Source organism: Mauremys mutica, chromosome 1 (assembly GCF_020497125.1).
Source record: "Mauremys mutica isolate MM-2020 ecotype Southern chromosome 1, ASM2049712v1, whole genome shotgun sequence".
Classification (NCBI taxonomy): Eukaryota; Metazoa; Chordata; order Testudines; family Geoemydidae; genus Mauremys; species Mauremys mutica.
Genome location: NC_059072.1, coordinates 229533342 through 229554238, shown reverse-complemented (window position 1 = coordinate 229554238; position 20897 = coordinate 229533342). Strand labels below are relative to the sequence as shown.

At 40.9% G+C, this 20897-nt stretch overlaps 1 protein-coding gene across 3 annotated transcripts in view; it reads left to right on the top strand.

Annotated features, from left to right (window-relative positions):
• The window catches only part of RAB9A (RAB9A, member RAS oncogene family), a 43846-nt gene extending 25442 nt beyond the window's left edge, over nucleotides 1-18404 (top strand). For 2 of the 3 annotated variants that reach the window (XM_045030986.1, XM_045030920.1), the window contains exons 2-3: nucleotides 8336-8368; nucleotides 17267-18404. In XM_045030986.1, coding sequence (XP_044886921.1) covers nucleotides 17301-17906 — 606 coding nt within the window. In that variant the 5' untranslated portion in view covers nucleotides 8336-8368; nucleotides 17267-17300 and the 3' untranslated portion in view covers nucleotides 17907-18404. The remainder of the gene's footprint in view (nucleotides 1-8335; nucleotides 8369-17266) is intronic. The other variant, XM_045031056.1, reaches the window with a different exon arrangement.
• Nucleotides 18405-20897: the final 2493 nt, after the last annotated feature.

Here is a 20897-nt window from a genome sequence, read left to right as displayed (position 1 = left end):
GTGTTGGCTCCAAAAATCCACTCTCTCTCTCTCCCCCCGCTCCCTGTCACACTACGCCCCATCCCACCCCCCTCTTTTGAAAAGCACCGTTGCTGCCACTTGAATGCTGGGATAGCTGCCCATAATGCATCACTCCCAACTGCGCTGCAAATGCTGCAAATGTGGCCACACACCAGCGCTGGTAGCTGTGAGTGTGGCCACACACCAGCGCTGGCCCTGCACAGCTGGACGACCAGCGCTACAACTACCAGCGCTGCAGATTTGTAAGTGTAGCCATACCCTCAGAGATAAACGGCAGAAGAATCTATTATATTATGCCATGCTACAGTTCTTCAGTGAGAATCATTTACTGAGGGAAAGGACACTGCACCAAGGCTACTATAGACCTTACAGAGGCACGGCTGTACTGCTACAGGTGTGCTGCTGTAAGATCTCCCATGTAGCCGCTCTATGCTAGTGAGAGAGAGCTTTCCTGCCAGCATAATTAAACCACCCCCAACAAAGTGGCAGTAGAGTCTCTCCTGCTGACATAACACTGTCCGCACCAGCACTTTTGTTGGTGAAACTTATGTCAGTCAGGGAAGGGAGGTTCACACCCCTGACCAACAAAAGTTTTACGAACAAAAGTGCTATTGTCGACAGCCTAAGAGTGAAGATAGCTAGTTTCTATTGGCATTTGTGACATGGACTTCCTATGGAACCTCAAAGAAGTTGCTGAACCTTTCTGTCCTTCATTTTCCTTTAAACATACTTGAAAATTGTGAGGGGAAATGGCTCTTAGCTGAACCACTTTAAATGCATGTAAGGTGTTAACTATTTAACATTTCAGCTTTCCCTTGCAGATTTTTCTTGGTGTGCCTCTTTACCTCTGAGCTTCTTGCAATCTTTGACTTTGAAATGCAAACTGACTTTTAGAGCAGCCATTTAAACAGAGCAGTACTTACTTAGCTTAAAATTATAAGCACATAATTGGCTGAAGTGTAAGACAGTTACTTTTAAAAGCATAAAACTTGGATTGAGCTCAGTAAGGTGGTAATGGGTTAAATCATTCCTTCTCCTCTCCTACAGTGCTAAAGGATCATTAATTTAATACAGAGAAAGACAAGGTGGGTGATAATACCTTTTGTTGGACCAACTTCTGTTAGTGAGAGAAACAAGCTTTTTAGCTTACTCAAAAACAAAACAAAAACCTGAAAGGAGTTCCAGATACCTACTGATCCTGGGGAGTAGAGGGGTGTCTTAGGCAATTTTTGTGGTTTCAGAGTTACTTTTGTATTTTTTTTTTACAGTGTCTTTTCTCTCTCCTGTTGCTGTCTGAATGTAACCCTCTCTCTCAAACACAAGAAATATACTTTGCTTTAACATGGAAATGGCCTAGACAAAGTGTTGTCAAAGGCATTTCCCATCCTTGTATTTAAGTTTTATGAGGTATAACAGTAGTAGGTAATTTTTTTCAGACAAAATTATTTTAAGTTGTCAGTGTCTCTTTAAACTATTGACTATCCTACCTTGTATGAAGCTTTACACTATAGATCATGAATAACATGTTTCAAACTAATATTGTATGGATATATAAAAAATTTAATTAAGAATTCATGAATTCTGAAGTTCCGTTTAAATGAGATTTGGCAGAAAAACATGAACACTTCAGGAAGAATGCTCTTTGAGTGTTCACCATTTGAAAAGGTTTTATAATTTTGAAAATAAACTAAATTTTTTCTTAAATGTTTAATGGGGCTTGGTAAAGACAATCGTCTGATGCAGTCTTGAATATGATGGCTCTAAATAACTGTTTGACTCAACCTGGATACAAAACCATTACCTGTAATTAGAACATGTTTGCAGTCCAACTTGTTATAAATGAAAAGCAAAAACAAACACTTCTCTCAAAAGCTGTTTTAGCCACCCAAAACTTTTAACTCTTCAACGCCTGCATACCATCTTTATTTTTCTGTAGTATAACTTCCGTGCATATCTTAAGGGGAACTTGTGGCTTTAATTTTTCCTGTTCATGTTTTCATATAGCTGACTTGCTAAAAGGGGCAGACAAAGGTTTTATTTAGTCTGAAGTGTAAATATGTTCTAGCTCTGTATATAGATTCTTTTGAAAATACTGTTTTTCATTGCCTATTTCTACAGGAAGATCATGACTGCTTAAAAAAAATCTTACTGTAGCACTGCTTCATTTGTAAAGCCTTTTAAAAAGCATTCTAGTTTATGTGCCATAGTTGCTTGGAAAATATAGAGGGACTCATGGACTGAGAACATTTGGAATTTATTGATGCTCTTTCACTGACATTCACAATCTTACTGGGATTTTGAATTGCTTCAGGTCTAGTATATTAGCTTTATGGAGTTACTCACAAACATATTAAATCATTGTTTTTCTGTTCATTTGAAAATTCTATTCTTCATATAACGTTGTCCTTGCAGTGTATTAGTAGAGTATAGGTGCATGTCTCTAATCCTATGTATTCTGCAGCAAGGCTTGAAAAATGTACCTGGTACCTACTATCCATATCATGATATGAAAGATGGAGTTTGGGGAAATTGTGTCCGTTTTCCAACTTCATTCATCACTAATATGCAGGAGGATATTTTAAAGTCTTGGTTGAGAGGCATGAAGCTGAAAGTACTCTTAGTGTACCAATAGCCAAGAATCTATTCCTGGGATAGCTTATTGCTGTTGGGCTGTGGCTATAAGCATTATGGCTTATGGTTATAAGTATCATTATTTAAAAAAAATCAAAATAAAAGGGGCTGGGGAGGCTAATAAGGTATTTCCAATTAGAAAAATAGTTCACAGTAGAAGGGTTAGAGAACATTGTAGGGGAAAGGGTTATAATAATTAGAGCTGGCCAAAATTTGGAAGTCCAGGTTCCTGGGAAATGTCAACATTTTGAAATTTCTTGTGACGTGGAGATTCTGAAAAAAAAATCATTTAGAAGATTAAAACTGTTGCCATGTGGGCTGCCCCAGGACCTAGGGGGCCTGAGATCCCAGAGCTTCTAAACTCCGGGGCTAACTGGCTCCTAGTGCTGTCTGACTCCTGCAGCCTGGGGAGCCTGCTGGCATGGGAGTCCAGCTCAGTGGCAGGGAGACTGGAAGCCCTGAGAGCTGCAGCATGGGTTGGGGCTCTCGGGGCTTCTGGATCCATGCTGCAGTGCTGGGAGCCTAGACCCTGAGAGCTTGACCCAGTCTCCCAGTTCTGGCAGGAGGGAGCCTAGAAGCCCCAGAAGCCACAGCTGAGCTGTTGCTTAGGAATTCCAGGCTCCCAGCTGCATGATGGGGAGCCTGGAAAGCCTGAAACACCTGCTCAAATTGCCATTTTCAGGGCTTCCAGGCACCCTTGTGCAGAGCTGAGAGCCAAACTCCAGTTCAAGCCAGGGCTTCCAGGCTCTACTGCAGGGACTCTAGAAGCCTCACCATGGAGCAGATTGCATTGTGGAGCTGCTCTGGATTGCAGATTCCTGATACCCACATGAGCCAGCTGGGAATCAGGCATGGTTCCATCAAAACCCTGCCTGCAATTCAAAGAAAATGTACTGAACCTGAAATGTTTTTCCATGAAACATGTCAGGTTCCATGAATCAGCATTTTGCAGTGAAACTTTCACCTGAAAATTTCAGACCTGCTCTAGTTATAGACACATTTTTCTAGTCTATTCTTGCATTTTGAATATGTTTAAAAACGTAATTAAAGGGTCACACTTGGGGCCCCATCTCCCTCCTTTCAGTAATAGTGGGTTCCAATTATAACTCTCACCTTAGTTCAGGGCCCTGAACTAGTCTGTTGCAAATAAATACATAAATTGAGGGCCACAAGCTGCCACATTTTTTCCCTAGAGCCCCACCTCCTGCTACCCCTTCTACTCAGAAAGTCCAAGTTTAAATTGGTCCGGACACCTGTGAAGCTTGGTGGTTTCCTTGGCTCTACTCACATTATAACTTTTAACTGAAATTGTAATCAGTTAATGGCATAGTGGACTATAAACACAGTTGCCTTTACATACCACATTATTGTTAGTATTACAGTTAGTGTTTTGCTCCAGACAAAGGCTCAGCAAGGCACACAGTTGTCTTCCTGCAGGATAAAAATTGATGATTTAAACAAATTATAAAATAAAAAAAAGTATTTAAATACATTTTAAAAAATAAACCTATTTAAAATGATTAAAGCTGTAAGGCCTAAATTTACAATAATCTATTAAAATAATTAAATATGAGGTCACAGATATGTACTGCTCAGTTTTAAAGATCTCAGACCATTGAACTTGTGGAAGTCACTAAACCAGCTTTTGAACTAGTGTTCTCCTCTGTGGCTGCAGAGAGAATTTTTTTCTCCACTTCAGTTTATTCAACTAGTTCATTTCATTGGTTAGTTCATTCAGAATTAAGAAATTGAGTGCGAATTGAAAAAGCACGGAAGTGTTTTTCTTCCAAAATCTATGAATAAAAACTAGGTGTGAGGATAAGAACTATTGATTTAATAGCTGAAGGACATGATGACCAGAAACAATCAGTTCAGTTCACTACCTACAGATAATGCTTCCTTTGTTTAATAAATCAATTAGTTTTAAAGGTAAAGTATGTTTTCATAAATTTTTCTTATGTATCCAGCACATGTAAGGTAGTTTAATTTAATACAAAAATAAAATCCTTTTTTGCACACTTTAATTGTATTCCAATTTCCATCCAAATAGAACTTGACACAAATCATTAGCAAAAAATTAATCTAGTATATAAGAAATGCATCATTCAGCATTTTCTAATATAAAAATGTAAACATTAAGAATCTAACTGTGCATTAAGACATATAATTACTTAAAAAAAAGAACTAGGAGTACTTGTGGAACCTTAGAGACTAAAAAATTTATTTGGGCATAAGCTTTCGTGAGCTAAAACCCAGTTCATCAGATGCATGAAGTGGAAAATACAGTAGGAAGATATATATATACACAGAGAACATGAAAAATGGGTGTTGCCATACCAACTACAATGAGACTAATCAATTAAGGTGGGCTTGTAGCAGCAGGAGGAAAAAAAAACTTTTGTAGTGATAATAAGGATGGCCCATTTCCAACAGTTGACAAGAAGGTCTGAGTAACAGTAGGGGAAAAAATTAGCATGGGGAAATAGTCTCTGATGGTGTGGCTGATGTGATTAGGTCCTAAGATGGTGTTCCTTGAATAGATATGTGGACAGAGTTGGCAACCGGCTTTGTTGCAAGGATAGGTTCCTGAATGATGATCCCTCACTCTCACAGGTCTTGGGAGACAGGCCAGTCCTCGCTTACAGACAGCCCCCATCCTGAAGCAAATACTCACCAGCAACCATACAACAAAAACACTAACCTAGGAACCTGCAAATCAACATGTTTTAATGGTTACCAGCCAATGAGAATCAACCTTTCTTTAGGAAAGAAAACCCTAAAAAGTACAATTGGAAACAAGATTAAAAACTATTTAAATTGTTTTCTGCTTGCCTGTTTAAATAATGATTCAAATCGGTGATTTAAATTGACCCACCCTGTCTTCCTGCTGCCTTATTTTCTGGCCATGCGATTAGAGGGCCTATGTAATCAGCTGTGTGGTTGGACATCCAACAGTGCATTGTTTCATGTGCTGATGGTGCTCTATATACACACCCTCCCTGCATTCTATTCTCTTCAGGGATGGTATGGGATAGCTGCTCTCTTTTTCAGTTAGAATGCACTGATATGAACATGATTAGGCAGCATGGTAGATGTGGAAACAAATATTATTTATCTGTATTGTAGCCATATCTGTAGTCCCCAAACAAAATTTGATGAGCTATTATGCTAGATTCTGTACAAAATGCATACTTGTCAGCCACAATTTGATGAAAAGTGGGCACCAGCTCTCATTATTTGTACCAAGAGTAGAGAAAGGTCATAAACTGGTCACAAAGACACTTTTACTTGTAGTGTGGATTAGGCTTCATATATTCAACTACTAGAACAGGGGTGGCCAACCTATGGCTCCAGAGCCATATGCGGCTCCTTGTATAGGCACCAACTCCGGGGCTGGAGCTACAGACACCAACTTTCCAATGTGTCGGGGAGTGCTCACTGCTCAACCCCTGGCTTTGCCACAGGCCCCTACTCCACCCCTGAGCCTGCTATGCCCTCTCCCCCAGAGCCTCCTACATGCCTCAAAACAGCTGATCGGGAAGCACGGGGAGGGAGAGGGAGGTGGTGATTTAGGGTGACCAGACAGCAAGTGTGAAAAATCGGGCCAGAGGCTTGGGGGGTAATAGGAACCTATATAAGAAAAAGACCCAAAAATCGGGACTGTTCCTATAAAATCGGGATATCTGGTCACCCTACACTGATTGGCGGGGCTGCTGGTGGGTGGGAGGCATGGCGGGCGGGGGCGAGCTGATGCGGGGCTGTTGACATATTACTGTGGCTCTTTGGCAATGTACATTGGTAAATTCTGGCTCCTTCTCCAGCTCAGGTTGGCCACCCCTGTACGAGAATTTCTCAAGCAGTGAATTTTATTAGGTATCTTTCATCCTGGCTTCAGTATCTATAAAGAAGCTGGACTGCTTCTCAAGTTCATTTGCACTTAAAAGGGAAAGCTAATTGGTGGTTTTCCTGGCTCCCTATTTGTGTTTTTGTTTTCTTTCTTCTAATAAACATTAGAAAAGCCCAGCTACCTTCAATGGTGCAATAGCCAGACTAGAGAAGGGCCTGGGAACTACAGGATTTGGCATATGCTGTGTATTTTCTATAGTGCCTTTGCTAAGATGTTGCATTCTCCAGTTTGCCAGCAGATGAAAATGTTTGATTAATTTGTAAATAAATCAAACTAAATGTAAAACCCTTAATTCAATATCAAGACTGTGAATTTAAATGTTCAAGACAGGAAACTTTAAATGAAAAGCTCCTGATGTACTGTACATATTGTATATATTAAAGCATCCACTTAACAGCATAAAGATGCAAATTTATCACAATCTAAAGATGCAGTTGTTGCACAGATGTCTGTATTTTTAATAAAATGCAGCAAGGTTTCCCCAAGATTTTAAGTATCAGAGGGGTAGCCGTGTTAGTCTGGATCTGTAAAAAGCGACAGAGTCCTGTGGGACCCTCTAGACCAGGAGTCCCCAACCTTTTCAGGACCAGGGACCGGTCATGCCTGCGGAGGGAGCGCTGGTCCGGCGGCTCGGGTAGACCTCCCGCAGGCGTGCCTGCGGGAGGTCCACCGGCTCTGGTTGAGCTGCCGCAGGCATGACTGCGGACAGTTCGCTGGTCGCGCGGCTCAGCTGGACCGCCTGCAGGCATGCCTGCGGCAGCTCAACCAGAGCCGGTGGACCTCCCGCAGGCGTGCCTGCGGGCGGTCCAGCTGAGCCGCGCGACCAGCGAACCGTCCGCAGTCATGCCTGCGGGAGGTCCACCGGAGCCCCGGGAGCAGCGGACCTCCCGCAGGCATGACTGCGGAGGGAGCGCTCGTCCCGCGGCTCGGGTAGACCTCCCGCAGGCACGCCTGCGGGAGGTCCACTGGGTCGGTTCGTGGCCCGGTTTGTAAGAGGCCGCGGCCCGGGCTCTAGACTAACAGACATATTGGAGCACAAGCTTTCATGGGTGAATACCCACTTCGTCAGATTCATCACCCATGAAAGCTTATGCTCAGATACGTCTGTTAGTCTGTAAGGTGCCACAGGACTCTGTCGCTTTTCCCAAGATTTTAGTGATGGTTGAGGACCAACCTAGAAAAACGGTTTCTGAGAATCACAAAACTGTGTGTTTGGAGTGGGGGACATTTTAAATTTTTTTTTTTTTTTTTTGGTTTTGTAGTCAAAATTAAATGTGGTATAAGTTCAGTATTTGATATGACCTTTTTCTGGAGACTATTCTGTAGGGGTTTGGAATTCAGTGATCTAATCTTTTTCCACGTCATTCCTGTTATTTACTCTAGATTAATTTTAAAGGTGGAGAGGAGGCTTGAGAGAAGAGTCTTGAGATAGAGTATGAAAGCGTAGTAGTGGGGTTGCAGTTTCTTGTGTGTATGGCTTTTCATGGTAGGTTTTCATGTTTTGGGGCTGCCTTTTTGAGAGGGGAATGACAATGCATCTTGTATTAAATATTTACAAAACTGTTATAGAAAAACTGATTTGTATATCTATCCATCCTTAAACCAATTGGTATGCTGTGTGTTGGTGATGGTATATGAACTATCAGAGTAAATGTGCACTTACAATCTCTTGATATATATTACAAGTTACTATTATATGCTTAGCTACTCTTAAAGCAAAATTGGCTAAAACAAATTGGTTACACATGTTGCAAATTAATGTCTCCTCATTTGCAGATGCTGAATGATGATTTAAACTGAACAATCAAGGTAAATACTTTTTGATGTAATATTGCAGTGGTGTTGTTGCTGTATTGGTCCTGGGGTATTAGAGACACAAGGTGGGTTAAAGAGAAAAGCTTTCAAGGTACACAGACCTGAAGAGCTCTGTATAGCTCGAAAGCTTGTCTTTCACCAAGAAAAGCTTGTCCAATAAAAGATACTACCTCACTCGCTAGTCTCTCTTGACATAATATGTTGATTTCTTTGCGTTTGCTGTTATACATCATAGATGTTAACTGTTTGAAAACAAAATATAAATTCTGTAGAGTTCAAAACAGGTAAAGAGAATACCAGTTGGCGAATCTAATACTAAAACATTAAACAGAGTGGGAGTAATTTCGACCCATTATTTTAATCATTTGGGTTTTTAAAATTGAAATTTGAAAACTTGTGCTATTGTGACTTTAGATTGAAATTTATAACAAACTAAGATGCTTGGTTTTTAAAAATGCCTCTACTTAGAAGGATCTTATTTGAATTTTATTAAACTTGTGTTGAAAAACATAACACAATATTGAAAATTATAATCCTGATTCTGCAAAACTACTTAAGTAACTATGTAACTTTAATCACATAATAATCAATGGGAGAAGCATCTGGAGTATCAGGTTCTAAAATCGTATCTTTATGAAACTTTTCTTAGTAGCATAAAATCTTGGTCACTTCAAAATAAACTTGTTAGTGTTAACAATAAAAGTTAATTTAGACTTTCAGTACATTTAACAAAGTTATTGTGAGCGTGTTTATACATCCAAGTTAAAAATTTCAAAAATAGGAGCTTCCTAAACTGAGGTTTCTAGAACTATATTTAGGAATTGTCTATACATGAGATTTTTCTGGAATAACTCTATGTATGGACACTCTCTTATTATGGAATTGAGTACTTTCTGGTTTATCTTAATTCAAAAGTGGATTAAGCAAAACCTGAACAAGGCACTCAGGAATAGCTATTGCTCTTCCAATTCACATCTTACCTTGAAAATTAATTCAGATTAAGTGTAGACAAACCCTCAAACACCTGAATGATTTAGGAATAAAAATTCCATTTACTGCAGGCTGCAAACCCTGATGGAGTACTGCCTGGTTAAAGCTGTAATGCTTCAATTGACTTGTGGAAGTTGAGTTTATCAGAGGGTGGTGTTAGTTGTAAATATGGCTATGGTTTATTTGCTTATCAGTTTATTCTCACAGTAAGGATGTTAAAGAGGGTTTCATTACTTAAAATTTAGTAGAGAAAAATGTCTGTGAAATCTGGGAAACTAAAGAGAAAATACAAAACATCCTCTTTAGCAATTCAGGGCTATAAAATGGGAAGACATGACTTTAAAAAATCATGATTTGTAGCTGCTGTGCTTAAAAACAATTCTTAGAGTCTGATTCCCTCTTTTATACACAGATACAATAAATATGGGCACTAGCAAAGTGTTGTGAAGCGATCTGAAAATGAGATTTTTTTCACTGATGCATATATTAGTCTAATGTGCTGTTACTGTAAAGCCTAGTTAATTGATAAAGTGACTTGTAATTAACAAAGGGGGACGAGAGATATGGAACCATGGTACAAGCTGTAGCTAAGTTGGTTTATAAGTAGAAAACATAGACATGATCCTACAAAGACTTTTCATGAAGTGACGTGCAGGGCCAGATTAGCACTCCTGTGGGCTCGGGGCTGTTAGATTTTTGTGGGAGCCCCGCATACAAGTCTCTTTCCTAATTTAAAACAAAATGATCACAATTATGGCATTAAGGCTATTAATGCTATACTAAACTTGCCTTTTAATTAACATAAAGCTGCTCTGTGGTTACATTTCAGTCTTAAAACATATAGAATATAGTTAATTCAAAAGAGCCTACTTCTTATCTTAGAACAGTTATATTAGTTTCTTTGTGGGAGGGAGTTTGGGTGTAGGAGGGGGTGCAGGCTCCAGCCAGGAGGTGCTTGCCACAGGCCAGTGTGGATTTGATTTAAATCACTAGTCAGGAAGACTCGATTTAATCATGGATTTCTACATAAAAGTGCATTTTTGTTGGTTGTTAAAACCTTAATACATATTCTTCATAACTCACATGTTTCATTTTTAGAAGGTACACACTATACATTTTTAAAGTGATTTATTTTGAAAACTTTTCAGATTAGTTTTACAGCTGTATCAGAAAATGAATGATTGTTTGGTTATTTCATTTACAAAAGGTAACTGAAGCAGTTCCCCAGCCAATGACTTCATAAATATCTATCTCCAGTTCAACAGATTAATTATTAATATTTGGAGGATTTTCTTGCCATGCTGTATTAGGAGGAGAACATTACCAGACAGACATTTCAATTGTTTTATTTAACTAAAACAACAATGTTATGTATTCTGGATTTTTTTCTTCAACACAAACGTATACTATTTTAACAAAACAAGCATATGAATTTTTGAATTTAGTTAAACATTCAAGTTTTTTAAAATCAGGTTTGTTTTTGTTAAAATTGTTTTTAACTAAAATAGTTAAATGAAATATTTAACAAAAAAAATTAAATCAACTGTGTCAGCCAGGTCAACACGAGAAACTTAAAATATTGGCTTCTGCAGCTAACTCAGTTGTCTTCACCTTCATTTTCCTGTTTGTTCATAATCTGGAAAAGAAAAACAAGCTTTTCTGCTTTTTTAGGTCCCAAACAATTTCTCAATTTGTAATGAATTATTCCAAAGGAAGAAAATATTCTTTCTACACCGGCAGAAGAAGCTACTGTTGTTAAAAGTGAGATTATCACTTCAGCAGTCTCTGAATCCAAGTGCTTAAGTGACTTCCACCAGTCCACTGGTGTGACTTTCTTTAAAACCTCATCAACAAACATATATTTCTTGAATGGTTCTTATTCCCAAACTGGGTTTCTTTTATGGGCTGCTGCCATTATAGGTTTTCTAGCGAAAGAATGGGATGGTAGATCTCAAATCAATGAAGGCTACACTCAGAAAGACCTCCAGACTTCTGGAATATGCTGCTCAAAAAGTTTCACTTTTGTTTCTACTGCCTGTCCCTCCCTTCTCACAATTATCTCAAGACTTGTAGCTCTCCTTGTCCAGATCGATTCTGCCCCCAACTATCTTCTATTCATGGAACTTTTTGAAACTTTGCACTTTTAGAGAGAGGTAACGGATTGACTCTGTGTACACAAATTTGCAGAGGGACAATAAGGTTGAGGTCTGTTATTTCTCACTTCTAAATATTTATTTATTTATTTATTTATTTACTTAACATGCTTGTTAACGGCAAAAATGTTTTTATCTCTGGAGAGACAAATCCACAGTTTGAGAACTGCAAAACTAAGCATCTCTGATGATATCTTCTAGACTGAGCACTGAGTCCCATTGAGTAGATAAAAAGATTAACCTAAATAATCTATACAGATGCCCCTAGAACTCCATAAGATATTAGAATTCATTTACAAAACTTTTCTTAAACATTACATGAATATATTGTTTCATACTATAGAATTAGAATTTATAATCCCTATTCCATGATGAGATATCTTTGAGCTATAATGTATCTTAATTAAAACTATCTTTAGATAGGTTTTTTCCTCAAAAAGCATTTTATCAAAAAAAATCCATTTTTTTTTTAAATCATTGATTTTTATCCACCTCCCACAGGTGGCTCCTGGCCAGCAGGGCTCAGGCAGGCTGCCTGCCTGCCATAGCCCCACGCCATTCCCGGAAGCAACCTGCTGCTGGCATGTCTGTGTGTGTCTCTGGGGGGAGGGGGACAGCATGTCCCCGTGTGCTGCCTGCAAGCACTGCCTCTGCCCGGAAGCGCCCCGCTGCAGCTCCCATTGGCCAGTTCCCAGCCATTGGGAGCTGTAGGGACGGTGCTGGGGACGGGAGCAGCGCATGTAGTTGCCCCCACCTCCCCTCCCAGGGGCCGCAGAGATGTGCCAGCAGCTGGCTGCTTCCGGGAGCAGCGTGGGGCCACGGTATGAAGGCAGCCTGCCTGAGCTCTGCTGCACTGCTGGACTTTTAGCAGCCCGGAGATTGCAATCGGTTGGCAGACGCTCCAGGATCGACCAGTCGATCACGATTGATGGGTTGGTGACCACTGAATTGTATATAATTATGGATTTATTTTTGTGGGGGCCCCCCCTTAGGCCGATTCCCTGGGCTGCAGCCCCTAAAGCCCCTGCATTAATCCAGCCCTGGTCACATGTGAGTAGTTTCATAAACTTCAATTGACTTCTTATGTAGTTATGCATTGCTCAACATCTTTGCAAGATCATGGCTATGGTTGCATATTTACTAGGATATAAAACTTTGTGAAAGAAAATAGGCCACTCTACTACTATTTTCTTGTCTAATGACATTTTAAAAATATTAATGTACTCTAACCTTGTACATATGTCCAGGAGGGTACCACTTCAGTGTTGCTTACCTTCAAATAGTGTAGTCCAAGGATGAATAAATTTATTCATCTTGCTGTGGACAAAGTGGCTACCTTTTCTCGTTTGAAATCCTTTCTGCATTAAGGCTCCCCATTTTTACTGAACTTGGGGCATGTTTAAAAAATTTTCTCACTGTAGATAGGGCCTGAGACTGAGCATTACAAAAAAATGGGAACTGTAGCTAGAAGGAACAAGCGCACACCTGCAATTCCAGGGGTCTGGGTCAGGTCTTGAGTCTACATCAGCACATTGTCATGTGATATGTATGCCAGCTTATAGCAGCTCTCAATTCTGTCAAAGCAGCTGTGTTTTCAGGTGATAGGTATGCTAATTAATAGTAGTAATTAAGACAAGTGGGACACTGTTCTTCATTAGAGAGATGAGGTGGGTGAGGTAATATCGTTTATTGGATCAACTTCTGTTCGTGAGAGAGAGAAGCTTTCGAGCCAAACAGAGCTCTTTTTCAGATCTATTACTTCACCCACCTTGTCTCTCTAATATCCTGAGACCGACACGGCTACAACTACACTGCATACTGCATGTCCTTAGTAATTTTTAGGGAGGAAGAAAGAAAGGCCAAGTGGGGCACATAAAGGGAAAAACCTCCAGTGATTGAGTGGCGAATATCCTAATGCCTTTCCAACTCTGACCTTGTAGACAGGTGCTTATTTTGCTGAACTAGTTTGACCTTTCCTAATTGTCATACATTTATGGGGATAGTGGGTAGGCTGGTATAGGAACCTTAGGCCATGTCTACACTATGGGGCCTAAAATGGCATAGCTATGGTGGGATAACCCTATAGTGTAGATACAGTCTACAGCAATGGAAGTGGCTTTTCTGTTGCTGTAGGATCACAACCTTCCCAAGCACTGCATGTTTGCTGGTATCTAGGTTGATGGAAGTATTCTTCCATTAATTTACTGAATCTATGCTGGGTTAAGTCCGCATGGCTATTGCGCTCAGAGGTGGGAATTTTTCACACTTGAGTTCTGTAGCTATGTCAAATTAAAACTTAAGTGTGGAGTGGGCTTTTGGGTTAGGTAGCTTAGGTAGCTGATAGAAACATTTCTTTGACTTCTTTTGTGTTTAAATTGATAATTATAACACTTCTGGAAGCTTTTTTACAAGTCTGGATGACACTGAGGAAAATATCCTGGCAGTCAGTCTATACCAGCACCAGTTGCTAGCACCAGTGCTGAGCCAACAGCTTAGGATCTTGCTAAAATTCTGAATGTAGATGTGGCCTCAGTACTTCGAATCCAGTTAAATATGTTGAGTACAAGAAGTGTAAGACAATCATTGTAAATGGTTCCAGTAGTGGGCAGAATAAGGTCTGGTAGAGCTCACACATTTGCATCTGTTGTGGCTAAAGATGTTTCTGCAGCAGGGTGAATTGGCTCACGTAGAGAATGCTGTCTGCAATAGAAAAAGGTAGACCCATAACTGTTTTTAATGAACTTCTACTCCTGGGGGCATTCTGCGCCAAAAGTTAAAAATTCTCTGCACAATATTTTAATATTCTGCAAAATCTGCAAATTTTATTTCTCAAATAAATGTGGAGGCTCTAGCGTGGCATTGGGGAGCACAGGCCACTGGCTGCACAGAGGTGGGAGATCACTCTGTAGCTCCCCCCAGGGACACGGACTCAATGGGGAGGCTGCACCCAACCCTGACACAGCGCAAGAACCAGGCCTGCCCTAGAAACACCCCAGGGCCCTGTCCCTCCCTGTGGGTAGGCAGGCTCAACAAGGCTGGATCCAAGTGTGAAGAGGCTTAGTGTGGGGGGATTCAGGTGTGGTTTGAGGGTTCTGTGTGGGGCAATCTGGGCATGAGCAGCTCAGTGAGGGATCTGGGTGTGGAGGGGATTGTTGGGGGAGGGTTGGGGGGAAAGGTTCTGAGTGCAAGGGTAATGGGACTCTGCAGGGGGTCCAGGGGAAGATGGTTGGGGCTCAGTGGGAGGGGTCCAGATGCTGGGGGAGTGGGGCTCAGTGGGGTGGGGATCCGAGTGCAGCTGGTTGGAGCTTGGTGGGATGAGGAGCTGAGTGCGGGTGGGGTGGTGCAGGGGGAGTGGTGCTCATCAGGAGGGGTTCTGAGTGCTGGAGGGGTTGGCTCAGCAGGAGGATCTGGGTATGAGTGGGTCTGGATGCATGGGAATTGGGCAGATGGGGGAGCAGCTCCCTGTAAAGGGATCCCTCCCCCTGCAGCTAAGGAGTGATGGGTACAGGAAGTGGGGGTGGGGTGGGGGAGGGGAGGGGAGTTCGCAGAGCTTCCTGCAGCTGGGGGAGAAATCCAGGGGTAGGTCTGATCAAGCCCCAGATGCCATGCAGGGGAAGAGGAAGTCCTGTCTTGCCAAGCCAGGACTAGCAGCTGAGTTCAGCACACGGTAGGAGCTACCAGCCAGGTCTTCTCCAGTCCTGCCTCCTGCCCGACAGTGATTTACCTCTCTGCCAGCTGCCCTGGGCGCCCGAAACATACTGGTGGGGAGGGTGGCATGACCACTCGCCTTTGCTTCCCTGTCAGAAAATCACTTTTCTGCACATAAATTCACAGTCATAAATTCTGCACATGCGCAGTGGTGCAGATTTCCCCGAGGAGTAAACTTCAGTCTCTACACAAAATGCAAACACTGAGGGTAAAGAAGTGAATGAGAATGATCTAAGAAAACTGTTCTTTTGGTAGTTCACATTTTGCTGCAGTTTAATAAAATAGATATGTTTGGTATTTATATTTCTTGCTTCTACAAGGAAGCTTCCAGTGATCTTGGCAAAGTAATGTAAGATAAATGAATTTTGGTGCTAACTGGAATGAGGGACTAAAAGTGGGTAGATAATAATTAAGGCAGGAACTCTCCAAATGCCTGGCTTTACTCCTATCTTCCCCCTCAGGGTTTTCAATGAATGTAAATTGACTTATTGCATATTATGGTCTTTATCTATACCAACTTGATACCTGTCTTGCAGACTAACTGTGGTGGTTTTGTAAAGTGGACAGGTTTCCACTATTTCCTGGGAAAAGATGTTCAAAAATATCCAGTAAATGAAACAAGGAGTTCAAACCCACTCTCTAGAAGTGACTAATCCGTGTGCTAATTCATACAACTACACAGACCATAGTTTGAAGAAGAAACACTTTATAACCTTGTCAGAGTTCAGAGCAATGGCACCTATATTCTCTGTGGTCCAGGGAGGGCATCCACTCTGACTTCTGGCTCCCTAGCCATCATCTCTCTTGAGTATAGACATGCATCTCTCTCCCTCCTTACCAGGGTATTTCTAGGCTGCACAGCTCCCTATCTAAACTGTGAATTCCTCAGCAAAGGCAGAATGTGTAAGTAGGCCTGCCTTTTTTTCTCCTCCAAGATGGTAAACCGTGCAGTTGTCACAGTTAAGTTACCTGTGGCAAGCCCATGCCCATTTATTCTGAAAGTAAAAGCATTACAGAGAAAACATATCAAAATAATAAAAGAACCTAAATGTGCTAATAAGCTTACTGGAGATCACCCCAACTCCAACAAGGGCTCAGGCAGGTGAACAGTCCTTCAAGCCCCACATGTGTTCAAGTTCATAACTCCTTTTGCTCAGAACAAGACCACCATGAATCTGAGTTACTTCTTTATGCTGTTTGGCCCTTTTGATCCTGGGAATAGGTAATTTGCAGACAAAGTTCCCCTCCCTAGGGCAAGCCTCCTATAAAGATCAAGTCCAAAGGTGGGTGGGCATTTGCATTTCCCTCCTCCCAAATATTTCCTAAGGAAGCTGTTCAACAGTTTATTCTTAGCTCTTTGTTTACAAGAGTCCATTGAAATTCATAACACTTCCCAAGGTTTACATTAGTCATGTCTCCTAGACAGGTTACATATAGTCCCACAATAACACACATTTGCATTTCTAATATAATGAGCTCCTAAAATATTTTAACTTAATTCAGTAAGGTTTAATTTTATTGAATTTTTGTCCAGGAATTTGCCCCATCTGTCACAAACCCATTTGAGATTAAAAAAACAAACAAACAACTAGATAAGTTCATAGAGGATAGATCCATCAATAGCTATTAGCTAGTATGTTCAGGGATGGTATCCCTAACCTGTGTTTGCCAGAAGCTGTGAATGGGTGATGGGATGGATCATTTGATGATTATCTGTTCTGTTCATTCCCTCTGGGGCACCTGGCATTGGCTGCTGTCAGAAGACAGGATTCTGGGCTAGATGGACCTTTGGTCTGACCCAGTATGGACGTTCTTATCCAGTGGGAAGTGCGCTACTTTTTGACACTTTTTTAAAATTACAAACATTTTTAATCAGATCCTTTTCTTTTTGCATGTAAGGTTTAGTGAGCAGTTACTTGAGCGTAACTCTTTATGGGTAGTGCATGAGTATGTAAACAATTCAATATTTAACAAAATAATAAGTTGTCTTTATCACAAGGGGAAAATGTGCATTCTTAACAGGATCTCTCTTATGTTACAGGACTCAGAAATCAGGAGGATCCATTTCCATAACAATGGCAACAAAATCATCTCTACTTAAAGTAATACTCTTAGGTGACGGTGGAGTCGGGAAGAGTTCACTTATGAACAGATATGTCACTAACAAGTTTGATACACAGTTGTTCCACACAATAGGCGTGGAGTTCTTAAATAAAGATTTGGAAGTGGATGGACACTTTGTTACAATGCAGATATGGGACACAGCAGGTCAAGAACGGTTCAGGAGCTTACGGACTCCTTTCTATAGAGGTTCTGACTGTTGCCTTCTAACTTTCAGTGTAGATGACTCTCAAAGCTTCCAAAACTTGGGTAACTGGAAAAAAGAATTCATTTACTATGCAGATGTGAAAGAGCCTGAAAGTTTTCCTTTTGTGATATTGGGTAACAAAGTTGACATAAATGAAAGGCAAGTGTCTACAGAAGAAGCCCAGGCCTGGTGCAGGAACAACGGCAACCATCCCTATTTTGAGACTAGTGCAAAAGATGCCACTAATGTTGCAGCAGCCTTTGAGGAAGCTGTTCGAAGAGTTCTTGCTACTGAAGATAGAGCAGATCACTTGATTCAGACAGATACAATAAATCTTCACCGGAAGCCCAAACCCAGTTCATCTTGCTGTTGACTGTTAGATTTTTTTTGCCAATAAAGTTCTGACAAACTTACTCTAAAAATGAGAAAAGGAGTAATAGCTCAAATATAAGTGGGTTCCACTCTAATATTATTAAAATGTAACATTCTGCTGCTTTACTGGGGAGTGGGGGAGGCTTCCATTCAGTGAGTGACTTGTTTCTGAATTAGTGGCATCTTCTGTTTAGAAAGATGTCAGCTAAAAATGTTCATTTAATATAAACGTGTAATTTGCAAAGCTAACAAATCAAATGATAAATACTTTAAATGTAATTCAGAGAAACTTGAAAGTTCTAGAAGCACTACTTTTGGGTTTTTTTTCCTGTAATTCAATGCAAGGAACAAATTTTGTATGTATGTGTATATTTTTATGAAATTAGCATTCCATTTTTGGTTCACTAAAACCCATTTCATAACATAATAATGCTAAATATTAAAGAACTTCAGTCTCATTACATTCCTTTTGATCTGAGTGGTACTTCATCTGATTTTTTTAAAAAAATTCTATATAAACCTTTAGATTTTCTGCTATTAAGTACCTAATGTCACTAGACCTACTGTAGATTTTAAGGTAGGAAATAAACCTCCTGCATACTTAATGTCTGTGTGTTTTCCCTTCATCTGCTCTTCTAAAGCCTTGCTGAATTTTGCCAACAGGTTACTTAAAGCTGCGTTTGCGCCATAGAGCTAATGAGACACACATCATGCTAGGAACTTGATGTATGGCTGAAAACTGACTTGCATGCAACTGAAGCAGCCCTTCAGTTCACAGAGCTGCCCCTTGTGCAGAAGCAGGGCTTCATCTGCTTAAATAAGCAACAAATAAGTTTTTACTCCTGTTATCCTTGTAGAACTAATGAATCCTGCTAGCACCAGTGCTGAGCCAAATCCCAGAATAAACTTTCAGTGCTGGCAGTTACAAAATTATATATACTAAAAAACTGAACCCACTTGTCATAGATGTTAGTTCAATACAGTAAAATAGAACCTCATGATGTCAGTAAGTCACTCTCTAAAAAGAATTGTACCTTTTAAATTTCTTACTATTAAATATATGCCTTTTCTTAACTTTCTGGGGCAGTGATGCAGAAGAAATGTTACCATGTAAGTGGCTCTACTTAGGCTGGAAAGTTATCTCAGTGAGAGAGTTCGAGTGACTTATGGGACTTTTCCTGGATCACAGGTTGATGTCCTAGGGTTAAAAGGTCTTGGAATGCAACAGTCTTATGACAGTGTTGGGGTTGCTATTGCTGCCTCATCTGGCAAAGATGACTCTCTCGGTGGGGAAAGGGATTGCCAGGTTCCTCTGGTGCCACTTTGGCCTGTTCTGAGACTGCTACCTGCTTCTAGCATGGGAGGTCTGACTAAAACTGCAAACAATGAGTGAGATTTAGGCTGAAAAAGTTAGAAGGTTGCTAATCAGAAGAGGAGTGAGGTTTTGGAACAGCCATTCAATAGAAGTAGCAGGGGAAAATAACCTCACTAGTTTTAAGGTTTATCTTAATACATTTATAAATGGGATTATATGATAGGGTTGCCTATAACAGCAGGGGACTGGACTCTGACCCAGAATGTCCCTTCAAGCCCTATGTTATTACCTCTTTTGTGATGGGTGAGAGGGGATACTTTGAGAAACATGAAGGTACAATGCTGGCAATGGTAGAGACTACATGTATGGGTACTGATTGGGTTGAGGTTAGCTAGCCTGCTTCCACTCATGTTTTGCTTGTGATGAAGCTCTGAAAAAGGATCCCCTCCCAATTGCAGGGGAAATGGGTCCTTGATCAATGCTGGCAAGAACAAATAACTCAGTGAAGGTGAGTAGGAGTATTTTGTCAAATAGTGATGTCGTAGCACTGTGTGACCTCTGCAAAGGGAACTGGTGCTGACAATGGTCTTAATGTGGATGAGGTATTAGGTGGGACATCAGTATGTATCTCAAGACAGTGATGGGTTGAATCCTCTGCACTGCTGCTTGTAAGGCAGATAGCAATGTTAGCACTGACCATTCCTTCCTTATGCAAGCTTGACCACTGGCATAGCATGCCCTTGAAGCAGTAGAAGGCTTGTAGGTTTTTGTGGAGGACTTATTTTGAACCCTCCTTGTGAGAAGCCCAAGTGATTTTTAGAGCTGGACTTCTGCTCCATCTGGCCTAGCCTCAGTGTGCTGAATTTCAGAGTTGGGGGCACAAGCTCCAGGTCTATCAGTACCAGGGTCAATGACAAGGTTACTGCTGTTGGTGTTTTCACTATCCTTTTTTATACCTTTCCTCTTGTCAGAGTGGTGTGGATTGTCTGCTTGAGAAGCTCTAGCAAAGGATGACTTTTTTGGCTCCAGTGTGGCAGTTACTGCTTCCTCAGGAACAGACCAATCCTCAGACTCTGCTAATTGATGCAGTTTGAGATAAGTGTTTCTAGAATCCTGTATTCTAGAGGAAAAGGAATGACCAATCATCTGTTTGGGAAGGGGCTTTCCCTCAGGCAGTGTCTGTGGCCATTTGTAAGCAGGATGGACAGGGTCTGAATCTGGACAGCATAGTCTGCCATGAGGCATGGTGTTTGGTGCAAGATATGTGATCCTGAGGTACAAGGGAGTTGAACTAATTTAGTTTCTGACAGTCTAATTTGACTAGGTTTTAATGACAATCTTCAAACAGATCATTGAAAAAACAAAGATTAGCAAACACTAGCAGGTCCGCTGCCTCTGGGTTCCACTTCACTGCCACAGATAGTCAGAGAAAAGTGGAGGAGGAAGGCAGGCACTCTACCTTTCATGCCTTTGAGTGGAAGCATGAAGTGGTACAGGACATGTGACCACAACAGACACTATTATTCAATGGACTCCATCCAGTCTTAAGCCCATGAGCACCTAGTGTGATACATGCTGACTTTGCACTTTTAACATTCAAGGATGTACTCAGTATGTATGTTAATGCACTAAAACAGTGGTTCTCAAACTTTTGTACTGGTAACTCCTTTCACATAG